Genomic DNA, 23,958 nt, shown 5'->3' on the forward strand with positions numbered 1-23,958 from the left:
CTGGGAGTCCACCACCGGTAAGTACCATCAGTTTCTTTACCAGGGAATCTTCAAAGGGATATCTCCTAGCGAAACGCTTAGGTATCCCAGCCATGCGTTTCGGGGACCCCCACTGACTAGCGACAATCTCGTCTAAATAGACAGGGAAATGAAACACTTTAGTCACTCTAGATGGCATGCGAGCGCCAAACTGCACCAGCATTGGCAACGCAGCATCTGCTGCGTCCTCCTTTTTTTAAAATTTCCCACACTGATACAATCAGTGCCTCTACCAGCTATTTCCCATGAGCCGAGGTGGAGGAAGAGGAATCATCCGCACTGTCCGAGCACAAGTGCGTGGACGCGGACCCCTTGGGGTGACTTACGTCAGCGGCGGCCATATAAGCCTCAAATTCTGTTGAGGCAGAAGAAACGGGAGAGGACAGCGGGCGCTTTTTGGCAGGTCTCCTTTATAAAACCATGTCAACTTTTGACACTAAAGATTGTAGGACAGCCGTCATGGCCACCATAGCAGAGTGGGACCCCGAGGATCCCCCTTCTGAGAGTGGGTCTGGTGGTGAGACATGTTCGGCCGGCTCCATGACACCCTGGTGGGAACACAGTAAAAGCTTCAATAGTAGCTGTAAAAATAAAAACCCCAGCAACACTGATGTCTGTGGGACTACAGGTCCCAGAACACTGTAAACAGTCAGCGCAGGTAGGGAGATACCGCCCTAGGACTCACCACCACCCGTGTCTCCACAGCACAAGGAACGAGGAGAAGAGGCGCCAATCTCTTGCAGCACGACGCTCTGAGCGAGGAATGTCCGTGCTGCCACCAGAGGCCGCACGCTGCCTATTACACAATGCAGCTACAAGCAAATGGCCGCTGCGCATGCGCAGTAGCCCAGCCCATTGCCGGTCTCCGGGAAAATGGCGGCCGAGCGGCCGCACATGTAAATATAATGTCGGCGCATGCGGGCGCAAGAAGCGCACTGCACAACGCCCTTTAAGAGCCCACCCGGGAGCCCCCCTTTTACAGTCACAGCACTCCCGGCCCCACAATTACACAGGGGCTAGCCATTAGCCCCCACCACACCCACTGAAAACACCCCTGGATGCCCCCAAGGGGGAAGATGGGGGGGAGATGAGGGGAGACCCCTTGTGAGGATAGGTAGAAAATTGGGGAGGGCAGCACATCGTCAAGACCATCGGGAGGACCCGCACGAACCCCTTACTTCATGAGGGAGAAAAGGGGGTTACTCACCATACCATTGGAGACTCGGCGGGATTCACTCCATGCAGGTCACCTCCTCATCTTAAAACAAGGGGTGCTGCCTGCCCAAGTAACACTGCGACTCCAGCTGCGACCAGGTCGTGTGCGTCCGTGGAAGGTGTCCCACTCACAAGCTAGTCCCTCCAGTGGTATCATGTCGTGGCCAACCTAGCGCGGAGCTGAGGTCTGCACAAGCTCGCTGGCTGGACTGGGGTGACCGTCAGGATCTAGAATATCCAGTGCGTCGCCCAGTCCAGCAGTTGATTGTAGTTCTCACAAGAACAAACTAGGAAAATAACAAAAGTGTAAAAAATTTTGTTTAAAAATAAGAAAAAAATGCCAGGACCAGAGATGCCAGCAGGGAGCTAGGTCCTTACTCCTGACTAGGCAGAAAAAAAACTGAGATCCTAGAGCAGAAAGTGGGAGTATACCACCTGGGACTACCCCGTGGGTGTAGTTATAGCTCTGTTAACCCTTTTTCGCCTAGTGTCCTACTCCTAGGAGGCGCAGCATAACCCATCCTTCAAATGAAGATATGACACTGTGTCCGTCAATGAACGAAAGAGAAAGATACTTTATGTTCAATTACATCATAAATTATTTTAATCCCAAATCTATTATCATTGGATTCCTGGAGGAAAAACACCAATTATTCCCTTCCTTCCAAATTCTGAAGGTATCAATAAAATGTTTGTACATTAATAACTCGTCCCATGTATTAGTATAAATAAACTCTCTCCCACCTGTCCATAAATAAATTGGCTAGACAAAAATTTCACTCCCATAGCTTCTCCATTTTCCTGTGAAAAAAAAAGCTTTCCTTCACACCCACAGAAGCACTGTAAACACCTCAATACAGTTTTTTTGTGCATTAAGGGCTCCTTTGAATGGGTGGACTCTGCCAGCGGATCCGGCTCCTCAGCGGGAGATCTGCTTACTAATCTGCACTGAGCGGGCGGGTGACAGGTCTGTGTCCGCTTATGTAGAGCGGACACAGACACAACCAGCTTTCCTCTATGGATGCTCGAATGGAAAAGGTCCGCCTGTCCAATTACATCCACCTGTATTCCCATCTGAACAGATCCCCCTTCTGTCTGTTTTTGGCAGATAGGATCCGATGTCAACGGATGTAAACAGACATGTCTGGAGGAGGGCGTGGTTCGTCAATGGCTCCGTGAGAGGCCGAGCAGTGAGGAGCTCGGCTTGGTGGAAGAGAGCGCCGTGCAGTGAGTGAGTCGGCTCTCCCACCCCCCCCTACCCCGCTAGGTGCAGAGCGGGGCCCGAGGCTCACGGAGGATGGTAATGGGGAAATCCAGGCTCGGGGAGCCATAAAGCAGCGGTGGTGGCAAGGAAGTAGGCGGTCATACGCTGAATGTGCGGGACCCTGCCTCAGAGTGAGAGAGGTACAGCATAGGGTGAAAGACCGTGCGGGTCGGCGTGGGGCTGAGGGGCTGTGGAGGAGGAGACCCGGGGTAGAGTGCCAGCTGGGACAGTAGATGCGGAGGTCGCTGGTCTCCCCTGTATATATGACTCAAGCAGCCAGCCCGGAGCAGAAGCAAGCCCTAGAGAAAAGGACAGACATCACCTCTTATTTTCTGAGATGCACAGTGGCATCACGAAGCACTGTTGGGACCAAGGCCTCACAGAAACGCCAAACAAACTCAGGAATGGCAGTTCAGCAGAAAGGGCCTAAAGCTACAAACACTCAATCAACTGGGGTATCTTCTGGTGGGAAGAAGCCTTTAGTAATGGATATATCGCATGAACAAAGGAACGAAGAGCCCAAAGAATCCCTGATTATGCCGCAACAGCCCCAAATACCATCAACAGCGGAGAGGAGTGAGTTTGTAAAGCTGATCCCGACGAAACAGGATATCCAAGACATGGCTGCAGCAATCGTGAGTGACATTAAAATGGAAATATGTGGTTTAAAACAAAAAGTTGACCAAATTGAAGGCAGACTGGTGAATACAGAGACAGTACAATGTGATTTTGAAGTCAGAATCTCTGAATTAGAAAGTTCACGAGCGCAGTTGCAAAAACAAGTCACCTGGCTGCGGCTGCAGCAGGATGATGCCGAGAACCGCAGCCGGAGGAATAATATTCGACTGCGGGGCTTGCCTGAATCCGTAAAGGGCCCAGAGCTCAGAACCACGGTAGTGGGTATTTTGAATGGTGTGTTGGAGAGACCCCAAATGGAAATTGACAGAGTGCATAGGGTTAAAGCCCCCCGAAGGACGGTAACAGAACTAATCCCAGATGTCCTGATTAGGATTCACCTGTTCTCACTTAAAGAAGACATAATGAGACAAGCATGGGCAAAAGGGCAGATTGAGTATGAAGGTTCTCAGCTGAAACTGTTGCCAGATCTTTCACGGGGGACCCTAAAGATGAGAGCCGCAATTAAACCCCTCCTAGAGGTCATAAGAAAAGTGGGAGCAACCTATTTTTGGGGACACCCCTTCCATTTGAAAGTGGTGAAAGACAGAGAAACGTTCTTATTGAAATGGCCAGACCAGCTCCCCGGGCTCTTTACATTTTTGGGGTGCACCCTGATCCATGTGAGTGACTGGATGGATGTCCTAGGAAAATCCGTGAACTATTACATGAATTAAGCCATACAACATGGGTGAAATTGGGAGCAGATAGGTGTGGGAGCAAAACAGATGCTCAGGACAAGGAGACATTAATACAACGTACCTAAAAGTGCTGCACACAGGTTCCTGGCCTATTCCATGTTTTTTTTTTTTCCGGTTTTTCCCATGCGTTTTTTTTTTTTTTTCTTTTGTTTGTTTCTGGGGTTCTCCCTATCTCCTCTTCTCCCTCTCTTTCTGGGAGGGGGGAAAGTTAAGATGTGTGGAGGTCCCTGGTATCCCCACACCCGCCTCGAACATTTGCTTTGTCAAGATATGGGCGTTGTTTCTACATTTTTTCTGTTTTACTTTTTATATGTCCTTACTATCTGAGTCACCCTCGAAGGGGAAGGGGGGGGGGTTACTTTTAGTGTGATTTGTGTTATTTTTCCATGCTTTTCATGTTTTTCTTATGGGAGATTTGTGGTGTGCGTTTTTGGATTTTTTTTTTTTTTTTTTTTTTGTTTAACAGGAAAGTTGGATATTATATATTTGTATCTGTAGAAATCAACAATAACTTCACAAGGTGTTTTTTTTTTTTTTTTATATACATTTTTTTTTTTTGTTTCTATTCGTGCCCCCGCCAGCCATGGAGGGCCGGAGCACGATCTTAAGGGTTAAGAGGGAAGGGGGCACTGAGGTAGAGGTAATTCGAGAGTGTTCCCTCACTTCGTGCGGGACACGCTTAAGACATAAAAAAGAAGATATGTGAGACTTAATAATACCGAATTTAAATCACTATTAGGGTGTATACAGAGGATATAGTGACTCAGGGAATAGTTATGGTTAATAGCAACTAGAAGTGAGTAAGAGATCCTCCCAGGACCTAGCGCAAGTCTGAAGGGTTAAGATGGAGTTGAGGGGAGGGTAGATGTTTTGCAGAATGGGGGGAGTGAGGGGGCCCCGGGGCCCTCAGGAAGGGAGATGGGGGGAGGGGGAGGGGAATCCATAGAGTGATAGGAGTAGAAGGCACAAGCAAGGGATCTGACCATGTAGCAATTAAGTCCCCTTTATCTGCGACCTGGCTCGGGGTAGTTTGACTAGATCGGGAGGCGTAAGAGGGGGTCTCTGGGGCGGGGGGGGGGGAGTAGGACATTGACATTATGTGAAGGGAGGCGATCGTCCGCCGAGTTAGAGCTCCTCTAGCTGGACACTTTAAATTTATAGTTTTACTGTCTGCCAGGGATAAGATAGGGACTACATCCTTACCACCACGGTAGGGGTGAGAGGGAGTAGAGCCCATTTTCTTAGCTCCAATTTTTGGAGCCAAGCCTTTTCTTCTTTTTTCTTCCCTCTTGTGTCCTTGAAGGAGAGTGTCCAGGTACAGTGGCTTGCTCGCGGGGTTTTGGGAACCACGGCCCCCTCAGTAGATAGCGCCTGGTTGCGCTGGTTTAGATAACCATTAGAGGGGGGTAGGGGTAGTGGGTATTAAACAGTATATACATACTTGTGTGGGTGAAGGGGGGTTTCTTTTCTTGTCAAATTTTTTTTTTTTTTTTTTTTACTAATTTTTTTAATTATTTTTTTAATTATTATTTTTTTTTTTTTCTCGCATAGGTTGTGTGGCCGTAGGGGGCAGGGGACCGTTCCACAATGGTGGCTGGAGGTGGGGCGACCCAGGGGGGGGGCAGCAGGTTGTAAGATTACGACCTATAATGTGAGGGGACTATCAACCCCACAGAAGCGTAGGAGACTTATGGGAGATCTAAATCGAGATGCTACACAAATAGCTTTCATTCAGGAGACCTACTTCCGCAAATATGCAGTACCAAAATTGTACAATAAAGACTTTCCATGGCTTCACCACGCTACATCCCCTATTGCTAAATCAAAGGGTGTGAGCATTTTAATATCAAGTGCTATGAATTGGACCCTGAAAGAAGAATTGGCTGACCCAATGGGTAGGTTCGTGTTGGTGAAGGGGTGGATAGGACGGGTCGAGGTTACCCTCGTAAATGTCTATTTTCCCAACTATGAGCATGTAATGTTTTTACAGAAAATGATTCCAGTTGTCTTGGAATTCCGGGAAGGGCATTTAGTGATGGGAGGTGACTTTAATTATGCCCCAGAACCTCTGTTGGATACCTCCAAAAGAAGTTCATTTGCTAAATTACGAAGGCTACAAAAAGAGATCTCCCTCCTGGGCCTCATCGACCCATGGAGGTTGATGCACCCAGGGGAGAGAAATTACACTTTCTATTCTCCAATCCACAAGGCATATAGTAGGATAGACAGAATCCTGGTTACCCAGGCAGACCTGCCGTTAGTGACAGATTCCGATATCGGAGATTTTTCAATCTCTGACCATTTTCCGGTGTATGTGAGTATAGAGTGGGAATCAAAAAAACTGTAGTCCAAGATCATGGCGCATAAATGAGGCCTTATTACAATCCTCGGAAACGGAGGGGAAGATAGAGGAGGCGTTACATAACTACTTTTTGGAAAATACATCGGAGTCGCTCTCACCTTCCACGATCTGGGAAGCGCACAAGTGCGTGATAAGAGGGGTTCTGATACAGTTGGGTGCACAGCGTAAAAGAGAGCGAGAGGCGAAAATTAAAGAATCTCTAACTAAAATTGAACATCTGAGTAGACAGCATAAGAGAACGCTTGCGGAAGCTCACTTGATCCCTCTCATGTGGGTAAGAGAGGAATTGAATCAGATACTTTTCCAAAAGACAATACGAAATATGTTATGGTTGAAAAGACACATGTATGAATACGCAAATAAACCAGGGGCGATGCTGGCACGAGCATTGAGGGGCCCAAAAAGACGAACTCAAATTTTACGTCTTAGAAATACAAAAGGTGGGGAGGTTCACACTTCAGCTGACATAGCAGAAGAGTTCTGTTCTTTCTATCGGTCACTATATAACCTACCGGAAATAGGGAGCAAGAAAAGTCCAGAAAAGGGGAAGCAGATAGAGGAGTATTTACGAGACTCGGGCATGCGTACACTTTCAGAGGACCAAGTACTGACTTTGGAAGGCGAGATATCAAGGGAAGAGCTGGCCGCTGCGATTTCACAGACCAAGGCACATAAGGCACCTGGCCCAGATGGCTTTACTTTAAGTTATTACAAGAAATTTGGGGAGCGTTTAAAGAACCCCCTACTATCACATTTCAATGAAGTGGGAAGAAGAGCGGCGTTCCCGTTGGATTCTTTACGGGCGCACATTACTCTAATACTTAAAGAGGAGAAGGACCCCCTGTGTTGCGTCAGCTATCGCCCGATATCTTTGATAAATGTAGACACGAAACTATACGCAAGAATATTAGCAAATCGGCTCTTACCATATATGGCAGACTTGGTCCATTTCGACCAAGTGGGCTTTATTCCTACCCGGGAGGCCCGGGACAATACAATCCGAGCCATAGATTTAATACATCGGGCACGTACATCACGGAAGAAGATGGTTCTCTTCGCAGCAGATGCGGAAAAGGCCTTTGACAGGGTGGCGTGGGATTTTATCCGGGCCACCCTGTCATACATAGGCCTGGGACCACAAATGCTGCAATTTATACTGGCACTTTATACGGTCCCTACGGCTGCGGTTAGGGTAAATGAATGGAGGTCGAGTTACTTCCCTATCTCTAATGGCACACGGCAGGGGTGCCCTCTATCCCCGCTTATATTCATGTTGTGTCTGGAACCCCTATTGTGCAGAATTCGGAGTTCTCCGGATATAGCGGGAATCCAAAGCGGGGGGGAACAACACAAGGTGGCCGCGTTTGCGGATGACCTGCTGTTTTTTGCTACTAACCCTTCTCTTTCATTACCAAATATTCTAGACGCCCTGAAAACATACAGTGGGTTCTCTAATTATAAAATTAATGTAACTAAATCAGCGGCACTCAACATATCGTTATCTGACCAAGAAGAGAGAGCACTTCGAACAGCGTTCCCGTTTCAATGGGCCTCAGATACGCTCAAATACTTAGGGATACAGTTAACGGCAGATCCCGCGGATCTCTATAGAAAGAATTACCTTCCGCTTGTAGGAAAGATTAAAGCAGATCTTAGAATATGGCAGCTGTTGGCAGTGACGTGGTTTGGGCGCTGTAGCATTATTAAAATGAATGTGTTACCCCGTATTTTGTATTTAATGTAGACAATTCCAATAGCAGTTCCAAAAGAATTCTTTCAATCAATCAAGGGCATACTCCGCGCCTATATTTGGGCAAACAAATCCCCGAGAATTAAGATGCAGACGTTGGCCTTACCCAAAGTAAGAGGTGGGATGGGATTACCAGATATCCTGAGATATTACAGGGCGGTCCATATAGTAAGGGTGGTAGACTGGCCCTGCAATAAACTTACCAAACGATGGGTGGATTTAGAGAATGAGGAATCAGGTCAGCTAACCCCCCCAGCCCCATGGTCGGTGTTCGAATCAAAAGACGCTATTCTCAAACATCCTACAGTGGGAGCGACTATAAAAGAAAGAGAATTCAGTCGCATTGGAGGGTAGCCCCGGGTATATCTCTGATGACACCGATCTTGGGGAACCCGGATTTTCCCCCGGGGTGTATAAATGCCAGACTCCGTAGGTGGGCTCAGAATGGTAAAAGGCGCCTAGGTGATATATGGCAAAATGGGCCTATGCCCTCCCTAGAAGAACTTAGGACAGGTGCAGGAGAATCACTAGATTATTTCAGCCTTTATCAGTTGTATAATTATATTAGATCAGTTCGGCAGAAAGGGTATGCACCACGAGAGCTAACAGATCTGGAAAATATGTGTAGAACAGGTAAAGCGACGGGCCATTTGATCTCAAGGTTCTATACACAATTGTCAGAAGAAGAGGGAGACCAACAATTGCCGTTTATCCAAAAATGGGAGCAGGAGTTAAACACTGTGTGGTCAAAAGAGCAGATAAATAAGATCCTGAGATTAGTTCACCAATCGTCACTAGATTAAAAGATCCAAGAGACAGGGTATAAAATTCTAACCAGATGGTATAGAGTCCCATCACTATTACACAGAATAAAAGAGGCGGTCTCAGGAAAATGCTGGCGGTGTGGATTGGAGGATGGAAATATGGTACATATTTTTTGGGCATGTAAAAGAGTGCAGCCATTTTGGAATAAGATAGCAGTGGCTATAAAACATATAGCCAACGTGGATATACTAGAGGACCCCGCGTTGTGCTTGCTGCATTTGACAGGAAGCTCAGTGCGGAGCTACAGGAAGTCCCTGACTCTGCGTCTGTTGAATGCAGCAAGGGCATGCATACCTATTTTCTGGAAACAGACAGTGATCCCAACTTACGAGTTGTGGTGTGGGAAGGTCAACGAGATTTTTAAGATGGAAAAACTGTCCGCCATATTGGGAAATTCAGAGGATCAAGTTAAGTTGAGATAGAGACCCTGGGTGCAATACTTGGAAGCCAATTCTTCTTAAAGGGAGTTTGAGGGTCATCCTGGGCGGAGCCTGGTCCAGGCCGCGGGGGGACGGTCCCCATACCCCTTCTGGCGTACGGTAATATAGTATGGAATACATCTTCATACGAAGAAATGTTGGGAATGAGTGTATAAAAGTATAAAAACTTTCTTTTTTTTTTTTTTTGGTTTAATTGGGGGGAGGAGGGAGGGGGAGGTAAGGGGGGTGGGTTTGGTCAGATCATGACAATGTTTGTTTGAAATGTATGTATATATAAAAAATCACCAATAAAGATATAAATTAAAAAAAAAAAAAACAGACATGTCTGTTTACATCCGTAGCTCCACAGAGGGCAATGAATGATCCGATCAGGTCCTGCAAGAAAAACTGACAGACGGACCAGTTTGGTCCACTTGTGTGAAAGGAGCCTAAGGATACCTTGTAATTTCCTATTTAAATAAAAAACATTTTCACAACCCCTATACCCTCCTCCTATATGTTTATTGTATAGATTAATGAAAAAGGTGTGGTTACTGGTAATAAGTTCTGTTCATATTTCATTCTTTAAAGGTGAAATAAATGCTTCATGTCCTTTAAATATGCTTGTGTGGAAGATGCGTTTGTTGTAAAAATAATCGAAGACAAGTTAAAAAAGGAGCCAGCACATTTTAAAATGGTTAGGGGGCTAATCTAAGGCATACTATCTCTCGGGCAGAAACACAGCAGATATACAAATTAAAAAAATTGACACCTTGATGGTTAAACATGAATATAGACTTTATTGAGTCATTAGTGATGAAGTAGTTGTAAAAGCTTTTGGGGGCCACATATACAGTAAAAATTTGGATTGCAAGCATAATTTGTTCCGGAGACATGCTTGTAATCCAAAGCACTTATATATCAAAGCAAATTTCCCTATAAGAAAAAATGAAAACTCAGATGATTTGTTCCACAACCATTTATTCATAAGCCTTTCAGTTTATAGTCCATATAAAAAGATTATAGCAGGTTGATAGGTTGTGTAACCATAAACTGTCCATTCACAAATGGCAGCCTCTACAAGAGGAGTAGAAGCAAAATCCAGCAGGAGCTACAGTGTATAAAAGAGAAAAGAAAAGAGGCACCTCTAAGTGTCGCAGCATGGTTACATTTATTAAATGTACAACATTTAGCAACTCACATTGTTGATGATTAAAACAGGCACATCTAAGTATGCAGGCATTTGGGGTAAACTGCCCACATAGACCATTCTCCGCACCGCCGACTCCCACCGCTGTCAGTCTGCAATTGCGACTGGAAAAACTACGCTGCAGTAGAGCGATCTAAAAGTGAGGCTTGAAGCGCTCGTGGGCACAGTGTGGAAGGGATGACGTCAATGGCGGTGCGGAGGACGGTCTATGTGGACAGCTTTACCCTGGATGTCTGCATACTTGACGTTCATGTTTTAATCTTCAACCACGTGAGCTGCTAAATATTGTACCTTCATTAAATGTATCAAGACATCGCTTGTTTATCAAGTCAAAAGTTATTAAATAATGTTGCTTGTCTTGCAAAACGCTCTCAAACCAAGTTACTCTCTATCCAAGGTTTTACTGTATTTTATTTACCATGTTATTCCTATAGATTTTAAACCGCTATTTTTTTATGCCTAAATGGTTTAATAGTCATATGGGTTAAATACGTTAATTGAAACACATGCTTTAACCTAATTGTTGCTAATTATTTTTTATTTTGAACTGCTTTTATCCATGACTCATCTCATTCAGGACTGGTGACTGTTTGTGATTTCTTATGCACTGGTTGATCATTGGGAGCAGCACACCGTGTGTGTTTTTGTTTTTGAACACTAAAAGCTCTGGTGAGTGTGGGTGTGGGAAAAGCACTAGTGTTTTTTTTTTTTTTTTTTCATGGAAGCATTATAAATAAGATTTTTCTGCATTTGCTCTGAGATTTGTTTTGTTTTTTAGATATGTTGCAGCTGGACATATGATTGGTTAGACACAAGAAAATGTTTAACTGTTTTAAAAGAACGATTGCATGGTGGAAGAGTCTATAGTATTTTTAAAGTGATTCTAAAGGCTAAAATTAAAAGATAAATAAACATGTTATACTTACCTGCCCTATGTAATAGTTTGCACAGAGTAGCCCTGATCCTCTTCTTTTTGGGTCCCCCGCCAGCGGTTCTGGTTCCTGCCCCCTACCGAGTGCCCCTATGCTATGGGGGCACTCGAGCAGCCTCGCTTCTGAGCTGTGCTCCTGTGAATGAACATTGTTCATTCACACACAGAGCTTGGTCTGCTCCTCCCTCATATTTCTCCTCTCTGGCCAATGGCTCTTGCTGCTGTGCTTTCTTGCACATTGGTGCATCCAAATGGGGCTCAGTTAAGTATAAAGAGGGGCTGAGGGGGGCTGTACCCAGACATTTTTCCACCTTAATGCATAGAATGCTTTAGGGTAAAAAATGTTCTGCCTTTAAACCACTTTTTTTTCTTATTGTTTATGGTTTGATTTAAGGTGTGGGTCAAGAACCTGTCGATTCTGACCATCGGACATGTAGATCGCAATCCACGACACCAGCTCCTGCCACCTTGCAGATCAAAGCAGCGATTTACAATTTGTAAAGCAAGCTAAGAAAGTACTAAGAAATTAAAAGAACTGCATATGCGCTTCACATGCAGTTCCTAGTGTGAATGGGCCCCTTAAGGTAGTATAAGTTTGTATTTTTTTTTTTTATTATATTTGTACAAGTTTTCTTCATGATATCCTTTTTATTGGGGCCTGGCTAGTTTATTTTGTATAAAAAACAGGAGGAAAGTTCCATTAAGCTCTTCCAAAGCAGCATCTAAAGCAGCTATGTTCACTAAATAACCAAGAAGTTCTCTGTACAAAGATGTTCTGTTTATTCCCAACTGAAGATACAGTGAACAATCTTGTTGCTATGCTTCAAATATGAAAGAACACAAAAGTCATTGGTTTCTATTACAAACTGTTTTCATAGAGAAAAAGAAAAGTAAAGGGTCGGTAAGTACGAGAGACATATTTACCGACCCCTACTCTCGATCGTGAAATTGAATCTGAGTGCCCACTGCTGCTGCAATGCTGCTGACAGCCAGCAAAGGGAACAAAGGGCACAACCTGCCGTGGCAGACAGCAGTAGCCGCTGGGTAGGAAAGGGGCTTTACATTTTTAATGAAGAGCTTTGATCAGCACCTGTCAGCCACTGATCAGAGCTATTTTTTTTAATCAGCAGCATTTGGGGGACAGTTCCACTTTAAGTTAATGGTCATTAAAGCAACTATGAGCCTATAGCAGGATGTAGGAGGCAGCCAACCAACGGCATAATGACCACACTAACAGGAAGCGGTTCTGTGCCACTGTATGCCTTATGTTGGTGACAGCAACAAGGTTAAGGCAGAGTAGAAGCCCACTTTATACATTTGACATAGCCTAAAATGTTCCTAGGGTAATGATGATGAACAGCAGGAATCTTGCAGTCCCTGTAAACATCAGTGTTGATCTTCAAATTAACCCCTGTCCCAGTGGAGTCCCATAAATCCTAGGCCTGGGCTGTACACTCTGCTCAGGTTGAGACTAAGGCTGGCCATACACTATACACTTTTCTTATTCAATTTCCTTTAGATTTACCTTCAAATATGTAGTGGAAGGGCCTGTCTGATTGCATACAAATTAAAAGTGTTAAGGTTTGACCTTAAGTGTTAAGGTGTTAAGGTTTATATAGTTTTGGTAAATCTAAAGGAAAGTTGAACAAGAAAATTGTACAGTGTATGGCCAGCCTAAGCCTCATGCACCTAGTGCTATCCTCCACCCTCCAACTGTCAGATGCTGAAACTGCAGTGGACTGGTATAACACGGCTTTAGGCAGTTCCAGGTACTTTATGATTAACAGCAATCAAGAACAACTCACCGACAGTACTGATCAAGTTCCAGAGCACTGGTCCCTTCCCTGCCAGAGACAAGAACACCTTAATGATTGCCTTCCAGCAAGAGAACTGCATTTTTGGGCTATATTGTGGAAATGTGTCAATCTGGACAACCAGGAGACGCTCAAGAACAGGTGTGTACACTTCAGGTATCTGAAGAAGAAGAAAACTATATTAGCAATAATTATATATTTTCTTGCAGTGAAAATGTACTACACATAAGAACCAACAGCAGCTGGAATCAACAAAACATGTATTTTGAATCAGCATTGGTTTCTACTAAATTAACCTAAAAAAGTCATTTTAAATATTTACTTTTAATCAGACACTGTAATTCCACTAGTTCATAGAAAGTTAATATAAGAACCTGGACTGATTTGTTTTCCCTGAATCTTCTACAGGGTATATATTGAATTTTCATTTTCATGCAGTCTAAGACACCTAAAAACAGCATGTCTGCAACCTTTCTTGGTTCCCAAAAACAAAAAGTAGATCAGTCTTTCCAAATTCTTTGGTAGACTACAAATATTGCACAACATAACTTCTTACGTGTATGGTGTGAAATACCTTTTCCTGCTTGCAGGACAGGTTTGAACATAATTATAGGCCATATACTACCTTCGGAAGAAACCCCAGATCTCTTTAATAGAAACCAACTGATCCCCCAATTGTGGATACCCAACCTTTTCAGATGGCAATCTACTGACTCTTCCAATCTCACCACCTCTACCTTTGCTATCTGGGACTAGTTGCACAGATGTAATCTATGGGCTTATAATTCTCCCTTGATGCCCCTTGGTGGGTTATTCCTGTTTTCTACTGGGGGGGGGGGGGGGACGGACGGACATCTCCGTCCTTGCTTCATCACATCACCTCGGCAAACGGGATCCTGCCTCTACCCACCCTGCCCAAACACATCCCTGCCACGCCAATAATCAGTTGGCAATTTCAATAATTAACCGGTTTTGTGAATGCCTTGCCCAAGCCTCTCCACTCTATGGCGAACCTGAACCCTGTAGAAGCGGTTCTGGCTCTACCTCAACCTCCCAGAGGCGGGTTATCCCTCATGTATAAGGCTCAGAGTACATTGGCTACCACCTATGATAACCCGTTCCTAGCAAAATGGGAACAAGATTTTGATTGCCCCTTATCGGACCTCCAATGTAAACTGATCCTTCACTTGACGCACACCTCCTCCATTTCAACACAATCCGAAGAACTCAACTATGAGCTTTTGTCAAGATGGCACTATTCCCCAATTCAACTGCACTCGCTGTTCCCGGAATACTCTGCTCAATGCTGGAGGTGTTGCAGAAAGACTGCCTCCCATGCACACATCTGGTGGTCCTGTCCACTTCTTCATCGATATTGGTATCTGTCCTACATTGGATCAACGTCATACAGGGCTGTGCAGTGCCAGACGACCCGTGGGCAGTTCCGTTTCATTGTACAGGCGAACCAATGTGGGCAGATATAAAAAATCTATCACCCCCACCTACTTAATGCTGTAAAATCCTTAAACCCCAAATTTTGGAAACGGTCCACCATTCCAACTGTACAAATGTGGCTGGAACAAGTTGCTCATCTTGCCCGCATGGAGGACCTCTCTTTTGACTTGAAAGATCAAGTCCACATTTATTCGGAGAGATGGGCCTGCTGGCTCACCTTCACTTACTCCTCAGAATATGCCGAAGTCATGGCTTATAACTCTGGTGCCCCTTCTCAACCTTAACGTTAAGTCTTGGACCCATTTATGATTGAGTTTCATAAAACGTAACTAGTATGTATGTTTTGCATATGTGGTTAACCGGACAGGACCACCACCCCCCCTTCCCACTGTGCTTTATTACCCCCACCCCCTTTTTCTCTTCTTTCTGTTTATGTGGCACCTTTATAGGTTGTTCTAATGCACAACTCTGATGTATGTTGTAAACCCTAACTGGTTGTTCATGTTTTCTGGACATCAACCGTTGTTTATACAGTGCCGTGTCTGTACTATCTGTATTTTCTATTTGATATTCTTTAATAAAACAGATATTAAACAAAAAAAAAAAGACTGATCTAAAACCACTGGCAAAAAAGGCTCCCTAATTGAAAGGGCCTATAACTCACTGATAAATAAATAAAAAGTACAGCGCCAATGGTGAGTGTGACTGTAAATGTGCACAAACTATATACCCACTATGAAGGGCAAACAAATTAGGACATAAAAACAGCACCATAAGATGTACATAATCAATGTCAATCCTGAAAATTCAATGTCAATCCTGAAAATTCCTCATTCTAAAATAGAATAATATGCCAGTCCTCAGTTTTGATAAGTATAGCCCAACAAAATTCAATTCAGTGAATAGATGTTTGGGAGGAATGAAGTGGAAGTAGATGTAGAAATCCCACACCCAGAGTAAATTCCGAGCCCTCCGACCACCGTGCTACACACACCCAAATCGCTTACCAGAGCTAATGGACCCTCACGTGAATGAGTGGTCAAATGAGCAAGTGATGAGGATCTCATAGAGCCAGCAGCTGAACGGCAATCATCTGGCTCATCATAACCCCCAATGTAATTAGAAGCTGGCTGAAAGCTTCACTGACGCTTGATGACAGAAAGCCCAGGAGACACTAAGCGCCCTAGTAGAGTGTGCTTAAACCGGGAAAGGAGGAACCTGACCCCTAATGCAATAGGCCTGAACCACTGTCTGATCCATCTGGAAATGGTCGCAGAAGAAGCGGACAACCTTTTGAGAGGTCTGACCGTTAGCACATATAGAGAGTCTGACTTCCTAAAAGACTCTGTAGCTGCCAGGTACACCCTAATTGCCGAAACCACATCCAAGACATGCAAGGCACATCCTTCAGATGTTTAGGCCTGGGACACAGGGAAAGCAATACAAGGTCTTCATTCAAACGAGTCAGAGACCACCTTTGGAAGGACGGACAGAGGCAAAGCACCACCTTATCCTTGTGAATCACCATAAGGTGAATGACCGGTTAACGCCGCCAGTTTCGACACCCTGCATGCAGAAGTGATAGCCACCAGAGAAGGCCACCTTCTGAGGCAGCGTAAAAAGGGAAAGCTCCCCGAAAAAGAGAAGCTTCAGTAGAGCTGAAAGACCACATTAAGATTCCAGGACGGCAACTGAGCCCACACTGAAGGAACCAAAAGTCCGACACCTTGAAAAGCCGTTAAAAGCCAGCGACTGTAAAACAGGATGGAAGATTGGTCCTTGGGACAGCAGATCCTCCCTGAAAGGAAGTCCCCAAGGAGCATTGGTGACCAGCCGTACCAGATCGACATACCAAGACCGGTGAGGCCAGTCTGGAGCCACTAGAAAGACCAGAATCCGTTCTGCCTTAATCCTGCACAGGAGTCGTCGCAGAATTTTGAGAGGGCTGGAACGAATCAGTCAGCCTACCTTAGCATGCCGGCTACTTGCCGAGCTGCCAAGACACTTCTTGTGCAAGACACTTCTTGGCGATTGACATAGACCACGGCTGTGGCATTGTCTAAATGAATTAGTACCGGGACACCCCTAAAGAGGATTGTCCAATGAGCCAGGCAAAGTCTGATCGCTCGGAGGTCCGGTACACTAAACAGCAATCTGGGCTCTGCCAGACTCCAGACCCCCTGAGCACGTCTGTGCTGAGGATGCCTCCCCACCCGGACAGGCTGGCATCCATGGAGACAACCGTTCAGTACAGGGGGGAGAAGGATTTTCCCTGTCAAAGTGCCGGAGCACGAAGCAACCTCTAGAGACCGTGAATCCTTGACCCATTTCTCCAGAATCTTTTTAGCAAAGATCTTGTGCGGAACTGTGAAAACAGACCGCCTCGAGGGTGGACACCATCAGGCCTAGCACGTGCATGCAAGCCCGGAGGGATAGCCGTGTGCTGAGTAACAGAAGCCGAATTGCCTCCTGCAATGTCTGGAGATTTTCTCAAGGTAGAAACACACTGCCTGAGGCAGAGTCAAACCCAGAAAGTCCAGATTTTGTGGGCAGAACCAAAGCAGACTCCAGAATGTTGAGGATCCAAACAAACTCCTTCAGAGTTTGCAGAGAAATCTCCAGTAGTCCATCAAAGCAGTCGGAGACTCCGCTCGCAGAAGAAGATCGTCCAGGTACCCCAGTACCGCGATCCCCTGCTGACTCAAACAATGCCAGCACCGGGGCCAATGCAATATACTGAGCTCACCCCGAAAAAATAATCAGGGGAGGCTGCCGACTGCGATCCCACAAGGAGACGCCGGCCAAGGGTCCACAAATGGACCACCTATTGGACCCCGCAAAAAAACAAGGGGGTCACCCTCTGAGCCCTTCACAGAGGACACAATAGGACATAGCCCCCATAAAAGGAGGTGCCAAGCTGACCATATGGCCCAGCCCGGCCTAAATTTTTGTGGGGGCCCAGCCGCAATTGCACATATCCTCAGCCCGGCAGGTGCCCAAAGGAAGAGTGGGGGCTTCAGCTACACACACACACACACACACACACACACACACACACACACACACACACACACACACTGCCCCCCCCCCAACAGCGGTGCCTAGTAGGCCGCAAACAGCGGCCCGAATTTTTGAGGGTACCCAGCTGCCAGGACGCGAGCCCCAGTGGAGCCGATTACCCAGGGGGAAAGGAGAGCAAACAACCGCTGCAGGGAGCCAAAGTGACTAAAATTTTAGAGGGGCTGGGGGGTAGGGAGGGCAACTCGGGAGTCCGACCATCCCAGGGTGGGGCCCACCTCCACTCCAAAACACTCCAGGGATAGTGGGAGGACAGCTATTTACCACACGGGAACAGGGTGGGCACCGCTCTCGATAGGACATCACTCCATCGTAATGTGGGTGCTGTCGGCAAAGAGGAAACACTGCGACTCAGGCCGAAGTCAGTTCGTATGCGTCCTCGCGAGACGTTTAACTCGCAGGCCAGCCACTGTCCAGTGGGGCTATGTTGCGGCCGACCTAGCGCAGAGCTGTGGTCTGCACATGCTCGCTGGCCGGATTGGGGGGACCTTAAGGATCTATATTATCCAGTTTGTTGCCCAGTCCGACACTTGATTGTAGTTCTCACAGGAACAAAATAATAAAAAGAGGGGGAAAAAATTGATTTTTGTAAGAACTTACCGTGAAATCTTTTTCTCTGACAGATGCAGCTCCTTCTAGTCAGAGACAATAGGTTATGCTCCTCCTATCAGGAATAGGCACTAGGCAAGAAAAAGGCTTAACCACACCTATGTGGGCTGTCCCTTCAGGCATAACCCCACACACCCTGCTATCATCAAACAGTTTAGTTGCAAGCAGTGTTTAGAATAGAAGAAACCCCATTCACTCAGAAGTAGAGGGGTGGGTACTAAAATTGGTCAATAAATTTTAGAGAAAAGGATTTTATGGTAAGTTCTTACACAAATCCAGTGTTCTCTACCACAACAGAGCAGACTTTGTGTTGTGGCTTAACCGAATCAAAGAGTCCAAGGACGTGGGATCCTTGTTCCATTTGACAAGAATCTACCTTTGCAAAGGTCCGGTATGGAACTGAGCAAATGGGACCACCACAAAGGTTGATACCATCAGACCCAAGGCCCGCATGTAAACTCGAAGAGAAGACAGATTGTTCACCAACAACAACCAAATCGCCTCCTGCAACTTTTGCAGCTTGTCCAGGGGAAGAAACACCTTGGCCAAAGCTGAATCCAGAGTCAAGCCCAGATAATCCAGTCTTAAGACAGGTGTCAGCGCATATTTCTTAAAATGTATGTTCTTACCGAAATCCTGCAGAGTTCTGACAGTGACTGTCAGATCCCCCAACAAGACTGAAGGAGAGTCCGCTCTCAACAGAAGATTGTCTAGGTACCCCAGTACCACAATCCCCCTCTGGCACAGCAATGCCAATACCGCTGCGAAGACCTTGGTAAACACTCTGGGAGTGGAGGCGAGACCAAAGGGTAACGCCACAAATTGATAATGCTCCTCTGCGACCGGAAGCGAAGAAACTGCTGGTGTCCAGTGTAAATAGGGATGTGTAGATATGCGTCCTTGATATCTATACAGGCTAAGAAGTCTCCCTGGTGCTGCAACGCCACTACCATGCGAATGTATTCCATCGGAAACATCTGTACCCACACAAAGCCGTTCAGGGCCTTGAGAACCAGGATGGGGAGCACCTTGCCTTCCTTTCTGGGCACAGTGAAGAGGTTTGAATAAAACCCTCGGAAACGTTCCTGAAGAGGAACAGGTACAATCACTCCTTGCGACAGCAAATCGTGTACTGCCCCTCGCAAGTCCCTTAACCGGACTCGGGATAGTCGAAGATTGGACGGGAAGAACCTGTCCGACAGGCGAGACCGGAATTCGATCTTGTACCGAGATCGGATCAGTTCATGAACCCATTTGTTCTCAATTTAGGAGGTCCAGGGTTCCAGAAAGAAACTAAGATGTCCCCCCACCTCAGAATCGGGTGAGGGCACCCCTTCATGCAGACGAGGACTTGTCTGCAGGTCCAGATTGGCCAGTCTTTGCTTTCCCCGACCACGGCTTCTTGGAACCCCCAGAAGATTTGAATGATTAACCTTTTTCTTGCGACCCCGAGGCACGAAAAAGATGTTTATGAGCATTAAAAGGAAGGCTCCCGCCTAGGACGTGGCGCCTTGCCCTTAGAGGGTTGGGGAAGATGAGTGCTCTTACCCCCCGTGATACCTTTGATCAACTCATCCAGAGAGGATCCAAACAGCCTCTTCCCTAAGAAGGGAAGATCAGTCAAGGCCTTTTTAGAAGCCTGGTCCCCCGACCAGCTTTTCAGCCACACCATGCGCCTATCCCCACTACTGACGCCCTGGCCACCAACGGGGCTGAATCCAGGGACATATCACACATGAACCCCAGGGCTTGAGCCAACTGGTCCAGTAATTCCAACACTGCAGGGGGGAGCCGTTCAGCTTCCAAGTTACTTTTAAGTAACTTCACCCATCCCGTAGCAGTCTGCGCCACGAAAACATTCACAAAGGTAGTCTTTAATATGTGACCTGCTACCACGTGTAAATGGCAGGACAAGGATTCCACCTATCTATCCACGGGGTCCGCAAAAGAAGGAGACTCTTCCACAGGTACCAGAGTCGCTTTATTCAACCTGGACACTGGGAAATCCACTTTTGGTGGTAGAGTACAACTAGTGGACACTGCCCCGGCAAAGGGGTAATAGCGTGCAAAATGCTTAGGCACCACTAACGTGCTTAATGCGCCACCATTGTTCATCCACAATTGTATGAAACAAGTCTGGGCAAGGGCCCACCTTGTCCGATTTATGGGATTTACAAGAGCCAAAAGACATCTGCGTACCCAGCACTGTGGGTTCATTAGCCAATTTTAAAATTTCCCGCACTGAAACTATCAGAGTTTCCACTAAAGTGCCTTCCCGCACAGCGGCTGAGGAGGACAAGTCCTCTTCACCATCAGAATGTGACGACACTGACCCCTCAGGGTGGTCTGCTTCTGCAGTGGCCATGTCTATCTCAGAGTCCGAAGACCCTGCAGATGGAGGTGAGGGCGGAGGGCGTTTGCGGCTGGCAGCACTAGCAATGACAAAATCTACCTTCGACATCAAATTTTGTGAAAAAGCTGCAATCTCGGGCTGAGAAAGAGAACCAGAAGGTCCGCAATCGCTTCCAGTGGGTCTGCAGGTGCAATATTATCCTGGGACTCCATGTTACACTTTTTAAAATAATTGGGCAGTGTCTCCAAGGCCCGTCAAAAACGTGGTCCCACAGCCATAAATGCAGGCTCACAATTCCTGGTTATTATAAGATAATAGCAGAGTGAATCTAGAAAAACCCACAGGGAACCCCAGGAAAACGTTACCAGACCACAGAGAATTCCAGCACGATCTGTGCAAAAACAAACCGATACGCACTGTACAGGAAGGGGAAGAGAAAACTCAGCCTCTATATTTTAAAAACCATGCCGCATGTCTGTCCAGCATATGGACCTCAGAAAGACACATGCATTCTCAATGGGGAATCATAGAAAATGGCTGCCCATATAAATTGAATGGGAATATAAAAATCAAGATCCACAGCAAAATGGCGGAAGCCACGGCGCGCCATGTCGTCTCCAGGACCCCCAAAAGGGGGCCCAAAACAATAGGCATCGGAAGGACCCTGACCAAGGGCCCACACAGGACCTTTGAAGTCACCCCCCTCAAATAAGTGCCATGACAGCCGCATTATTACCACACACACACACTCTCCCACCCCCCCCCCCCCAGGTAAAAACCTGCAAGGGGTAGGGGAATGCCAAGAGGTACACAAGACTAGTCCTCCGAGATGCCAGGGGAACCAAGGGAGCCCCTAAGGTCCGACTATTCCAGGCCCACGTCCGCCCCCAAGACCGCCAACAGTTTTTGGAGGGACAATTTACTCACCATACCACGGTATCAGGTGGGCGCCATCCTGAAACAAATCATCTCCCACTCGGGACGGGATTGTCGATGAACGATAGAGAAAATTCCATTTAAAATGAAAAAAATTTGCCAGATCCAGAGATCCAAGCAAGGAACTAGGCCCTTACTCCTGACTAAGCAGAAAAAAAACAGTGCCTGTAGCTGAGAGTTGGTGTATACCCCTTGCGACTGACCATAGGCGTAGTCAATCTGAAAGAAGGTGTCTGAAGCTTAAAACCACATCCACCCGCCCGGCGCTCACAGATAGTATATATAAGTATTTAGTGTTAAAATCTATAAATATCGACAATCTTGCGATTAAAATATTAAAATTAATAAATATATGTGTATCCCTGGTATACACTAGCAGCCACTGTAAACAAAAACTCTATGTATAAAAATGTAAACAATGCAAATCACCGTGTCTGAGTCCTATTCAAGCATTATGAACATTCAGGGGCCCCTAAACATACTCTTTACAGGCATGTTATAAATCATCTGTCCACATCATAAAAAGTTCATAGTGTTCAGAATGTGAATGTCCGATCTTTATGCAGGAGAAACAAATAAAAGTGCAGTCGTCTTTACTTTAACATCTTACCGCATACTAACGTATATTTAAGTCGGTAAACTTTGCGGTAGTATACCGGGATGATGTCTCTAACTTCCTCAGCTGGTGCATGCTGAGGAAGTCCATAATCGGATTTAATTCTCCCTTCAGATGTCCCCTGCAGTGTCTCCAATTGGACCAGAGGAAATGCTAAAACCTGAAAACCAGATGGTACAGTGGTTCTGGGAAAAGAGGGGGAGCTTCTCTGGAGGTACCAATAAATATAGGTTATAAATAATTAAGTGCAAATCATGTAATAACACAAACCACACCAAAAAATTGCATTAAATAATGTAAAAAAAATCCTATAATACAAAACAGGAAGAAAATCCCCATTAAAACTGTGTATGATCATAAAGGAAACAATGCTTCCCTGTATTAAGGCATCGTTAAACCCACATTAATAAAAAACTATCAATAAATGGTGTATTACCCACTGTTCATACTCACTCAGTCACTATAGGATTTGTTTTCGTATTCTGCAAAATGGTTGATCCTCCTGTCCATGTCCCCATTGCAGTTGGGGATTTTACAGAGCACTGTTTGCAGCTAGTGAACATGCTCAGATTTAAGTGAGTTTCTATGCTGAGCATTTCCCTCCCTTTCACATCTGAGCAGCCCATGTGACTACGGAGTCATACATGTGGGCATATACACAGTGATAAATGACAGTTTACTCCCTCCCTCCTCCTCCATGCCCACTAACCAGCAAAACACAATAGGGGTAGGATACTACATCTTGATTGATGTGAAACAGCTTGTGACTAGCAGAAATCCACCCACACCATGTTATTGCCAAAAATATTACCTTGTTAATATATTTTTGTACGACAAATAAAACAGTTTATTGATTTTATTTTTATTGTATTTTTGTTTTGTTTTGAACGTGTGACCAGAAGCAGAGCTCCTCCTGCCACTGCTTCCCTACAGACAAGCTGGGAAAAAGCTGGGTCATGTGACAGCTGTATATCGATTAGCAGAAATGGTACTTGGATTTTTTTTTTTTAATTAAATTACAGTGCTATCATCCACATACAGAAAGAGAATGAATAATGTAAACTAAACAGTGTGTGCTTAGTATCACTTTAAAAAAGGTCATACAAATAAGTCATACAAATGTGAAATAATGTAGCTTAAGTTCCTCGTTTCTTATGATCTCCTCATTTATGTATTATATGTATTATTACCTCTATAAATGCACTGCAAATCACTCTTTGGTCTCTTCCTAGGCATGTGGTCAAGGTTAGTCTTAAACACTCACCAGAAAGATTTGACCTTTAACTCAACAAGGTCTTTATGCGCTTGATGTAAAACGCAGTGTGAATCCCCTGGTAAACCTCAGCATAAATCTTTGCATCTCCTCTCGGTATTCAGCAACGCCAGCAAAAAAAGAAACTTGAAACTCTGTATTAACATTTAAAAGTCTTTATAGCGTAATCAAAGGACTATTACTTACCTGTCCAACAGTCCCGTGCCAGCATCTCCTTATGAGTGCCTGTCTTTGGGCATCTTCACTGGCTGGCAGAGGATGACGTCACTCCTGCATAGGAGGTGTTTACAGCCCCGGAAAAGATAACGAGCAGGCAGGTGAGACATTTTGTTGCAGAAGAAACAGCACGTCTCTTCTGCAATAAAAGCCAGCCTGCTTGCTGTTTTTCTTTACACACACTTATACCTGGTAACAAACCAGGGGTGCTATTCTA

At 45.6% G+C, this 23,958-nt stretch overlaps 1 protein-coding gene across 1 annotated transcript in view; it reads right to left on the reverse strand.

Moving 5' to 3' along the window:
• PRKDC (protein kinase, DNA-activated, catalytic subunit) overlaps positions 1–23,958 on the reverse strand; it is a 1,165,045-nt gene that overhangs the window by 976,572 nt on the left and 164,515 nt on the right. Inside the window, exon 13 of the mRNA XM_082258689.1 lies at positions 13,197–13,365. Within this exon, the coding sequence (XP_082114815.1) occupies positions 13,197–13,365 (169 nt within the window). The remainder of the gene's footprint in view (positions 1–13,196; positions 13,366–23,958) is intronic.

This window comes from Pelophylax lessonae, assembly GCF_965119305.1.
Source record: "Pelophylax lessonae genome assembly, chromosome: 5".
Taxonomy (NCBI): domain Eukaryota; kingdom Metazoa; phylum Chordata; class Amphibia; order Anura; family Ranidae; genus Pelophylax; species Pelophylax lessonae.